General features: G+C 45.1%; 1 protein-coding gene across 1 annotated transcript; it reads right to left on the reverse strand.

The window, feature by feature from the left end:
• Positions 1-2,456: 2,456 nt before the first annotated feature.
• On the reverse strand, positions 2,457-9,106 carry LOC115503354 (orphan sodium- and chloride-dependent neurotransmitter transporter NTT5-like). Its single transcript, XM_030299511.1, has 11 exons — positions 8,711-9,106; positions 8,111-8,268; positions 7,794-7,920; positions 7,425-7,600; positions 7,118-7,228; positions 6,695-6,936; positions 5,141-5,327; positions 4,539-4,740; positions 4,260-4,419; positions 2,972-3,134; positions 2,457-2,760 (listed from the first exon to the last, which is right to left on the reverse strand). Exons 1-11 carry the CDS (start codon positions 9,048-9,050, stop codon positions 2,518-2,520), a joined length of 2,109 nt encoding a protein of 702 aa, XP_030155371.1. The 5' UTR covers positions 9,051-9,106; the 3' UTR covers positions 2,457-2,517.
• Between the last annotated feature and the right edge of the window lie 1,979 nt (positions 9,107-11,085).

Below are 11,085 nucleotides of genomic sequence, written 5' to 3' on the forward strand. Positions count from 1 at the left end.
TATGATCATGACCTGAGCCGAAGTTAGAGGCTTAACTGACCGAGACCCCAGGTGCCCCTTCATTTGTTTCTTAAATTCCACATATGATTAATCTCATATTTTTAATACTATAGTTTCTCTGTGCTACATTGATGGTAATTTATTTCCATATGTCTCTTTCTAGTTTTCTAATTGGTTATTTAACCCATCCATTGATGTTTTTAATCTTTGTGATTTTTCACTTCTTTTTGGTTCTTTTACAAATACCCTGATCATTTCTGAGTCTTTTGTATCTTGTTTTTAATTTCAACTCTTTTTGTCTTTAAATATACTAAGCATATTGAGTTTATATTATGTACCTGTTAATTCCAGTACATTAGGTTTTTGAAGGTCTAATTCTACTACTTTTTTTTTTTTCTTCTAATCTTCCCTTAGGGTACCTTTTTCCTTGCATATTTTGTGATTTCTTTTTGTGACCTCATTGTTCATGAAACGCTATGGGGCTTGGGAGAGGTTGTGTTTCCCCCAGAGATTATGTATATTTACTTATGACAGGTGCTGGAGGCAAGGCTGCTATCCACCGGCACCTTTTATATTAATCTCAACTGGGTTTTTCAGACTATGCATGTTGTGTGAATCTAAACCAAAATTCCATGTGAGAGAAGGTTTTGGGTTACAAATTCTCAAAAAAAAAAAAAAAAGACATTATTTGCCTGCTATCAGAAACAGAACCAATACATACATATTTTCTTGCTATCTAACCCTTTCATAGCTTTCTATGTGTGGGGATTTCCTTTTCTTCCATGAACCCAAGTTCTTCTTTAGTCTTCACCTAAACTTTAAACCCAAAATCTCTAAGTTCCTACACTGGCATTTACTAGCTTTAACCCTTGCTGAATTCAAGCTTAGGTTTAATTTTTTTTAAATGTTTATTTATTTTTGAGAGAGAGAGGGAGAGAGAACACGAGCAGGGGAGGGGCAGAGAGAGAGGGAGTCACAGAATCTGAAGCAGGCTCCGGCTCTGAGCTGTCAGCACAGAGCCCAATGTGGGGCTGGAACCCATGAACCATGAGATCATGACCTGAGTCGAAGTTGGAGGCTTAACCAACTGAGCCACCCAGGCGCCCCAAGCTTAGGTTTAATTTTTTTTTTTTAATTTTTTTTTTTAACGTTTATTTATTTTTGAGACAGAGAGAGACAGAGCATGAGCAGGGGAGGGTCAGAGAGAGAGGGAGACACAGAATCTGAAATGGGCTCCAGGCTCTGAGCTGTCAGCACAGAGCCCGACGCGGGGCTTGAACTCACGGACCGTGAGATCATGACCTGAGCCGAAGTCGGCCGCTTAACCGACTGAGCCACCCAGGCGCCCCTAATTTTTGAACCTCTTAAAGATTTCCCTTAATTTCTTCTAAGCTCATCTATGCATTTAAAGAGGATTGTTGGGGTGCCTGTGTGCCTCAGTCGGTCAAGCATCTGACTCTTGATTTCAGCTCAGGTCATAATCTCACAGTTCATGAGTTCGAGCCTCACCTCAGGCTCTGCACTGTTAGTGCTTGGGATCCTCTCTCTCCCCTGCATACTCACTCTCACTCTCACTCTCTCTCACCCAAACAAATAAACTTAAAAAATTTTAAAGAAATAAAGAGGATTGTTGAAATATACTTGATGTTACACTTTAGGTGTCTTAATCTATGGTGTGTCTTGTTTGTCTTATTTTGTTGTCATATTGCCTTCAATGAAGTCCTCCTTGAGTCTTCAAACTCTGAAGTTAACCTCTACTGTCTCCCTCATTCTCTGGCAAATATCCTTCCTTCAGGCTCCTAGACCACCTTAGGAAAAATATATAATGTTGGATAAAGGTTTAAGTTCCTTGGTAGACTTGGTAAATGGATCAGCTATTCCTGCTTAAGAGAGACAGGAGGAAGTCACCAATTAGCAGATAGTTAACCACTTTGCCATAATCAGTGACTCCACTGCTTTCTGAGACTATGGTCTCTTATCTGTTTCCTTACAGGAAGGGCCAGGCAGAGAGGGCCTGGGATTCTAGCATTTGAATTGAACAAAGTCAATGGAAGGCGAGAGTGGGAGTTGGGCATTTTTTTTTTTCATGACGAAAGCAAAGTTTCACGGGTACTAGCACCATTTTTACCTTAGTTTCGTAGGGATCAGACCTGACACGTACCACCAATTCCAAGAGGAAGGCAGCCTAGGAGAAGTAGGGGTCAGCCGTCACCATCAACCAAATACTGGAGGTCAAAGAACACTATTATTATGTGTCTGGTGAGGGCAAGTGTAGGAGATGCAGAGAATGACTGCTGTGTTAACCTCCATCTGGCCAGAAAAACTTTCCCAGTCCAGGAAAACAAAACATCTTTGAGTCCAGTTACATTAGCAATTGCTACTTTTACCTTTTCTAACGTCAAGTTGCCAGCCGGGGAGTTCCACTTTGAAAAAAAAAAGTGATGTTTTGCCAAATAAACCAAGTCTTTATTTCCAAGATGAATTACTCACATGGCAGAGAGGTTTTTCCCTGGTTATTTATCCCATTTCATCAACCTTTTGACTTTGCATCACCTGAAGCCGTGGATGGGGCTTCAGCGAGTTCCCTTTAGCTTCAGGTTTGAAGATAACTGTGACCTTACTGTGAATCACGGAGACTGGAAAAGCCACATCAATGAGTGTGTACAGGAAGTAGGCAGGGATAGGCAAGATGGTAATGACGATGGAGATGATGAGCAAGACTTTAGCCCATGATGGGTAAGTTCGGATCACCTCATTTGACTGTGGAGAAAGGGAAGATTTAGAATACCCAGTTTCTCTGAAGAGGAAGGCTACAGAGGTTGGGGGTAGGGACATGAACCGAGACAAGAGACTAGATAACTGGGTCCCCAGGGAACCCGAGAATAAGGTGGCAGAGTATTAGAGGCCAGAGAAGATCACAAAGTCCTCACCCGCTCCCTAAGGGGTTCTGGGGTCTGAGAGAGAGGCTCACAATGCTTGAGTCCCAGGCCAGGTAGGTGATGTTCTTCAGACACAGATGAATCAGGGTGTTTACAAACAGGACCAGCAGCACAAATGGAGACAGAAAGCACCACAGCCAACGAAAGATGGGGGAGATGGGGCGGCCCAACATGATAATCAGGTCTGCAAGGAACCTGGGAAGAAGGGCCACGAGGCTTTGGAGGGGCCTGTTCAGGCCTTTCCCAGCCTTGTGGAGGGGTCAATCCAAACCCAGCCTGGGAGACAGAGCTTCACGTTTCTTAAACGTTTCTGTTCACCTCCACAACCAGTTTTCTTCCCTCTAATTCATCTCGTTTCAGTCTGATTTCTGTCCCAGCCTCAGGATTAAAACAAAACAAAACAAAAAACAAAACAAAAACATTTCTCTCCTCCATCACCCTCAGGATAAAGGCTGAGTTCCTAATGTAGTTTCTTCAATCCCACTTATCCAGCTTTCTTTGGTGCACCTTCGTAACCCCAACATATATGTACATTGGGTTCCTTTTGCCTAGAACGCCCTTTTTTCTTTCCCTTGACAAACTCCCCTTCATCTGTCTCGATTCTGTTCAAGCATCCCCTCCTTGCCTGACCCTTCAATCTTCTTGACATAACCATCTGTGTTCCCAGAGTACCCTCGGCTGCCTCTATCATAGGCTTACTACCCTGCCCTCCAAATCTGCTTACATACATCTCCTTTGGACTCTGAGAGCAGAAACTTGGTCTAATTTATCCCAGTATCCCCAGGGCTCACAAGGCCTGCCTGCCCCTTGGGCACACTCTGGGTAATATTTGAGAGTGAGTGTATGAATCGGCAACTGATGCCAAGAACCACTATCACCTAGAAATGCTGCCACATTTGGAATACACAAGGCTTCTCCAATGTTAATGTGCAGACAATTTACTTGGGGTTCTTGTTAAAATTCAGATACAAAGGTCTGGGGTAGAGTCCAGGGTTTTATATTTTTAATAAACTCTCAGGCAATGCCAATGCTATTGGTCCAGAGCACATTTGAGAAGTGAGGGACTGTATGCCCACACTACCCTGGTTAAAAGTAGGGCTCAGGAGCTGCTAGGAGTTGATATAGTCTGTTCACTGCTTTTCCATTTTACAGCTATTTTCTCCAGGCATCAGGCCAGGCCTTCCTCCTTCCCACCCTCCTGGGGGCTCTCCATAAGCCCTGGGATCAGAGACCTGGCAGTGAGAGCAAGAGGGGCCGACACTCCCTAGAGACCCTAGCTGTATGGGTGTATGGCTGGAGATCCTGGGCTTGGGACATCACCTCCTGGCTCCATAGATCCAGGCCATGGCCACATTCTCCAAGATGACAATGAGGAGGAGGGGCAGAGATGCCCAGTAATCATCCAGCAGGTTCACATAGTAGCTGCCAGAAGGTCTCACAAAAATGAGGCTGCCCAGGAACATAAGCACACAGATGGCCACTGAAGGAAAACATCAGATTTGTATCAAGGTCAGAATTCAAACTAGGTTATAAAAGAGTCCCAGTGGGGTTAAGCTAGACAATGGCCATAGGCGGGAGTGGGGTCATAGGTCCGAGTACCTGTAAGCAGTTTTGTCTGTTTCCTGAGGGAAGCGAAGGTGTCCTGGAGAGGGGTAATAATGCCCTGCATGATGCCTATCATGGTGCTCAGCCCCAGGTTTGCCAGCAACACGAAGATGACGATGGCCCAGAGAGTGGATCCAGAAAACACAGAGATGGTATCAGTAATTGCCACAAAGGCCACACCAGGACCCTCCATAACCTGTGAGTGAAGGGAGGAATGGTAAGGGCTCTGAGCTCATTCTGTAGAACCCTAACTGCATTCTCCTCTCCTCCTCTAGGAAACGACCTGTAGCACTGTCGATGGACATTGTTAAACTCCTCTGGCCTTGAGGCATGAGGACTTCCTCCGACAACAGCTGCTAGTCTGGCAACTCTTTGGGGATGGGGTGAACAGGCTTATATGAACTCTAGTGCTTGGTGCTCTGGAGGCTACACCTGCATTATCACAGAAGGATACTGTGAACCTTGGTCCTGGTTGTTCAGGATGCTGCCGAGAATTGCCTTTCTGAATTCTAGAGGCACCTAAGGAGAGCTGACGTTTCTGGTGTGCTGGGGGCTTTGAAGGGAACATTTGGACCCCGTCCCCAACCCCTACCTACCTCCTTCAATTGTTCAGATAAGTTGCAATTGGACAAATGGGGAAGGATCATGCTTTTCATTTGTTCAGGAAGGTCCTTGAACCATTTGGGGTAGATGGAGCTTGGCTCATAATACAGACTGTCTGGGGGCTGGACCTCAGGAGGCAGCACCCCGGTAACTATCAGATTCATCACTGTCTTGGCATTCCTGGGGACAGGGGTAGAATCACATAAAACCACTTGGCCCTTTAAGATAACTTCTCTCTTATCTTTCACACAAGAAGGAAAACCACTAGTCTGGAGTTTTTGATCTAGTTAAAGTGCAGCCTGCACTGAAACCTGGGTCTCCAGGGTCCTGGCCCTCACTGCCTGCCACCTACTTTCATAGTGTGTCTGCGGGAGGCCACAGAGTTTCTGCCTTAAGACCTGGAGGGGTCTTTCCTACAATGTCATGGAGGGCTTTAGGACCTATACCTCCTACTAGACAATTTCAGGACGACGTTAAAGCTTCTCAGCTTCCTTGACCTGCTGGCCTCTCCGATCTCTTAATGTACAACTCTTCACCTTCTCTATTTTGGACATACTCAACCATTAAGCCTGCTTCCACTTGCCATGCTCCCCATTGCTCAGTATCTCTGGCACATGGTGTTCTCTCTGCCTAGCACCACCCACTCTGATCCCACTCAGTCTACCCAAATTCTACCACTATACCATTCTCCATATGCAAATTCCTACACATCCTTACTCAGCCCCCCAAACTGTTTACTGCCATGGAAAGCTATTCAAGATTTACTTCCATAAGGGCAAGTCAACAAGCTGCAGAAAAGTAGTATGGTGTGATCCGATCTTTTTAATGATATGTTTTTATATGTAGGTCTATGAATGGGAAACATTATGAAAGCATGCTAAGTGGTGGTTATTTGTCAGGAGACAGACTCAGCTTGGGATTGCCTCCACTGGAAGGTCTTCTCTGACTGCCCCAGGAAGTTAGTGGTTTGGTCTTCTGTGTCTCTTCATCATCCCTTACTACCAGTTATCATCTACTTTGTGATTATCTTTAGTATCTGCTTCCTCAAAAGACTATGGTTTTCTTTAGGGCAGGGATGGTGGTCTGCCTCACCATTGGTTGTGTTTCCAGAAGTCAACACAGGGTTGGCAGACAGGAGGTGTTTTATAAATGTTTCATGGATATTTTTTAGAATGAATCTTATAGGAGAAGAAAATCAGGAATGGGCTCTGGGGGCTCTGGTGGTACTGTGGGTCTTTTTTTTTTTTTTTTTTGCCTCTTGTCTAATGATTCAGCTAAAGCTATTCTCCTAATTTTCCATGGCAATCCCCAGTTAAGAATGGGGTGAACACACCATTGAAAACCTGAGTTTGGGGCTTTACTAGTTTAGAAAGGCAGCCCTGAAAGAGACAGAGTTGGAGCGATTCAGGTGTTTCTACAGTTTAGGATGCTCCCATTTGAGGGTCCCATACTGACTGAGCCTAGATGGGGGCCTAGGCTGGAATTCCACGAGCTATTTCTAAGACTTTGGTCTTTTTGATGATCTGCATATGAAATATTGGGCTCACTTTACGTAGCATTTGTTGTTGTTCTTTGTGGCCAAGTGGCCCATTGTGGCAAATACAAACACCATGGCGGTCAGTGAGGCAACCAAGTTGAGAAGAGCCACAGCAAAGGCATCCATGACACAGTTGTTGGATCGAGGGATGTATGAGCTGATTGCGATGAAGCTGCCAAAGCCGTGGCCCATGGATAAAAAGATCTGGTTCCCTGTCCGGCGCCACACTTCCACAGAGTACAGAGCTGGCACCTGGGGAGAAGTACCATGCAAACTGGGATATAAAGTGAGGAGGGGTCTGTGATCTGATGGAAGGTGAGGAGGGGGTGAAGGGGGGAACTAGGAGGACCTCTACCAGACTGACAACCATCCTGTCCCTGACACCCCCCCCCCCAATGTGGGTAAGAGAATTCAAGGGCAGGGGACACCTCACCTGGGCAGCCAACAAACTGTCGAAACCAAATTTTGCACCCTCCAGCGTGAGACTCCGGATAAGGAGACAGAAAAGGATGAAGTAGGGAAGGATCACTGAGACATACAGCATCTGAGTGGGAAGTATGATTCAGAAACAGAGTGCAGCAAAGACAGACGCTGGGACAGTAGGATCAAAGGCTACTGAGTCAAAGGTCATATTAGTATGTGTTAGAAGGTAGAGGCCTACAGGCATCAGGTTAGGAGAATATTAGGGGGTCTCAGGTAGAAAGGAGTCCATCAGATTAGTAAGTTAGAGAGTGGCTCACCTTTCCAGAGGACTTGGGTCCTCTGATCATGGAGATGCAGATAATTAACCAGGTCACAAAGACAGAGACACTGAGATGCTTAACTGGTAGCCCACCCATTTCGATTTTGTCTGTGGCCTTCAATACATTCCGGTACCAAAAGTACGTAGTGGATGTTGTCCGCACACATTCAGGATCTGAGGTGAACTGGGCATGGAGGAAGCTGCAAGACCACGTGACTCCCCCTTCCAATTCCCCTCCACCTCCTCCTTCCAATCTCATTCAACATCTTCCTGCTCATCCCAATTTTCTCAACAATCTTCTTCCTTCTTCATTTCCCTGTCCTTTTTTCAGCCCTCCCAATTGCCCTTTTCTTCCCTCTCTTCTCACCGTAAGTACTGGAGTTCCTCAGTAAGGGGCACACTGACCAAGGCAGTGGAGACTGGAAAGACTGAACTAAATAGAAGAGACTCCAGGCCATGAGCACACTGTAGTACAAGCCCACAATGCAGCACACCTAGGGACCAAGGAGAATTCTGGAGACAGGAGAAGAAAGGTAGGCCAGCAGAAAGCAGGGGATCTGACAGAGGACTGGGAACTGAAGAGACTTGACCTGTGGAAGTGAAGTCATGGGACCCATCCCAGGACAAGGGTCAGGGTGGGAGTGGGGTGTAAAGGGCAGGCCGGGGCAGCCCAGGACTCCTCACCATGAAGCTGGTATACCCCACACCACCAATCCAGGGGCTGATGACCTTCCATACACCAATGCTGCCCTGACGCATTCTCTGACCAGCTGCCATCTCCAGGAATAGAAGAGGAACCCCAATCAAGAACAGCATGAGGATGTAGATGATGAGAAAACTGCCTGTGCAAGGGAGTCAGGAGGGCTCTGAGAACCACCTGGGTTTTCAGTGCCTAGACTTCTTTGGGGCCCAGGAAAACACATTCCTCCCGCCCCCCGTGACCTCCCTCAGGGCCACAGGCATCAGGGCTCAACTGTTTCCACATCCCTCATAACCCAGGTGTCCCTTCTCCCCCAATTTCTGGAAGACCCAGATGCTTAGTTTCCAGCCCACCCTGGACCCAGGCCTCCAGCTCCACCATCCTCACGAACCTAAATGTTCAGCTACCCTGCTCCCACCCACCCGACATCCTAGGTGTTCAGGTACCTGCCTCCTGTCCTAGTCAGGATCCCAAATCCCGCCCCCCGCCCCCCCACACATATCTCAGAGACCTCGGAGTAGCAAGGACAGTCCTTTGGCTCCTCACCCCCTTGTGGGTCCATGATTCCTGGTCCCCAGGCTTACCACCTCCGTTGTGAAAACACAGGTAAGGAAAGCGCCAGATGGTGCTCAGCCCCACAGAGAAGCCCACCTGGGCCAGAAGGTATTCAATTTTATTGGCCCAGTATGGTCGATCAGGGGGGGCTTTATCCTTCAGTCCATCACTGTCTGTGGTCTCCAATATTTCATCATTATCTTCATCAGACCAAATGTCTGGTGACAGACTGTCAAGCTTCTGTCCCTTCCCCATCAATTCCTCAGTAGGCAACTCAGACTTTAATAGCTGGGGAGTTGAGGAAGTAATAGTCAAGGATTTGGAGTCCGAAGGTCTAGACGTCTGGGATTTCTCATCTTGGGCCTCCATGTTTTCACTAACAGTTGTTATCCAGGGTGGACTCTAGTTCCTGCTTCTGCAGGGGTGAGGCCTCCTTCCTTGTTGACCTTAAGGACATCAAGAACTACAGACTTTAGATATATGAGCTAAGTAAAGACAAGACTAATTGTACAAGAACCCCTGAGGCCTCCAAACCCTCTTATCCTTATGTGGATAAGAACATGGAGTTCTCCACCCTTGAAAACATACCAAGGATATGCCTGCCTTTAGAAAATAATAATTTTAAAACAATACTATGTACAGTAATGCCAACAGACATAGCATGCGTAACAATAATTTCAACAAAAGATGGGCAAGACCTTTACACACACACACACACACACACACACACACACACATTATTGAGAGAAAATAAAATTAAGGGATATAGCATGTTTGTGAACTAGAAGTCTTAATAGTAAAACAATGTCAATTATCCCCAATTGATCTATAAATTCAATGCAGTTCTTATTGAAATCACACCAGGGTTTTTTGGGGAAATTGACAAGCTGATTCTAAAATGTACATGGAAGGGCTCCTGGGTGGCTCAGTCAGTTGAGCAACCGACTCTCAATTTCAGCTCCGGTCATGATCTCACGCTTCATGAGATCAAGTCCCGCATCAGGCTCTGTGCGGACAGCTTCAGATTCTCTCTCTCCCTCTCTCTCTCTGCCCCTCCTCCACTCATGCTCGCTCTTCCTCTCTCAATAAACAAACATTTTAAAACAAATAAATAAAGTGTACATGGAAAGCAAAAGGCTTAGAATGATTAATACAATCTTGATAGAGAAGAAGCAAATGTAAAGACTAATTATAAAGCTACAGTAATTAAGAGAGTACGGTATTGGCACAGGGATCTATGGCATAAATAGATCCATGGATCAATGTGCTGCACTGTTTAATATGGTGCCTACAAGCCACATATGGCTGCTTAATTAAAATTAAGTAACATCAACGATTTAGTTCCTCAGTCATACTAGCCATGTATCAAGTGCTCAGTAGCCATACGGCTACCATACTGGAAGGACAGATATGAAACATTTCCATTACCACAGGAAGTTCTGTGGATACCACTGGGAGATTTCAGAAACTCACACAAATATAGGTGCCTGATCTACAATAAAGACAGCACTGCAAAGCTGTAGAGAAAGGGCATTCTTATCAATGAATCATTGGTTGTTAGAGGAACTGGATATCTACACAGAAATAAGTGAACCCTGGCCTCCCCAACTTCACATATTAAACAATAATCTATTCAGAGAAGATTGAAGTTCTAAATGTGAACGATAAAACAGTAACATCCCAGATGAAAAACCTAGGAGGGTATCGGCATGACTTGAGTGTAGGCACAGATTTCTTAAATGGGACACAAAAAGCACCAATCATAAATGAAAAGTTTGACATATTGGATTAAATTAAAACTAGAAACTTCAATGGAAACAACAGTAATTGAATAAACAGACAAGCCCTAAGGCAGTGGAAGATATTTGCAACATACGTGGTAGACAGAATAATGCCCTTCTCCAAGATATCCACATCCTAATCCCTAGAACCTATGAATATGTTACTTTACATGGAAAAAGTGACTTTTCAATATGGTTAAGTTATGGATCTTGAAAGGAGATTAGCTGGATTATCTATGATGGGCCCAATGTATTTATAGGATCCTTATATGGGAAAAGGAAGGTAGAAGAGTCAGAATCCAAGAAGAAAATGGGATCACAGGAGCAGAAGTTGGAGTAATGCACCTTGAACGTGAAGGAAGGCACCATGATTCAAGGAATGCTAGCTGGAAAACTCTAGGAAATGGATTCTTCCCTAGATCCTATGTAAGGAACACAGGAACACTGACACTTGCTTTTAGCCCAGCCAAATGGATTTCAGATTTCCAACCTCTAGAATGGTATGATAATACATTCATGTTGTTTTAAACCACTAAGTTTGTAGTTATTGTTAGAGTAACAGTAGGAAACTAACAAAATATATAACCCCAAAAGGGCCTGTTTCCCAAATGATATTTATAAAA

This window comes from Lynx canadensis, chromosome E2 (genome assembly GCF_007474595.2).
Source record: "Lynx canadensis isolate LIC74 chromosome E2, mLynCan4.pri.v2, whole genome shotgun sequence".
Classification (NCBI taxonomy): Eukaryota; Metazoa; Chordata; class Mammalia; order Carnivora; family Felidae; genus Lynx; species Lynx canadensis.

What these genes read in the sequence shown, in the direction of transcription:
- LOC115503354 (XM_030299511.1), bottom strand. Translation starts at nt 9,050, where the DNA reads ATGGAGGCCCAAGATGAGAAATCCCAGACGTCTAGACCTTCGGACTCC. An exon ending in GAGGAACTCCAGTACTTACG is followed by an intron (nt 7,601 to 7,793) that starts GTGAGAAGAGAG and finishes AGTTCACCTCAG; the next exon opens with ATCCTGAATGTGTGCGGACA. An exon ending in AACAACAAATGCTACGTAAA is followed by an intron (nt 5,328 to 6,694) that starts GTGAGCCCAATA and finishes CCCTGTCCCCAG; the next exon opens with GAATGCCAAGACAGTGATGA.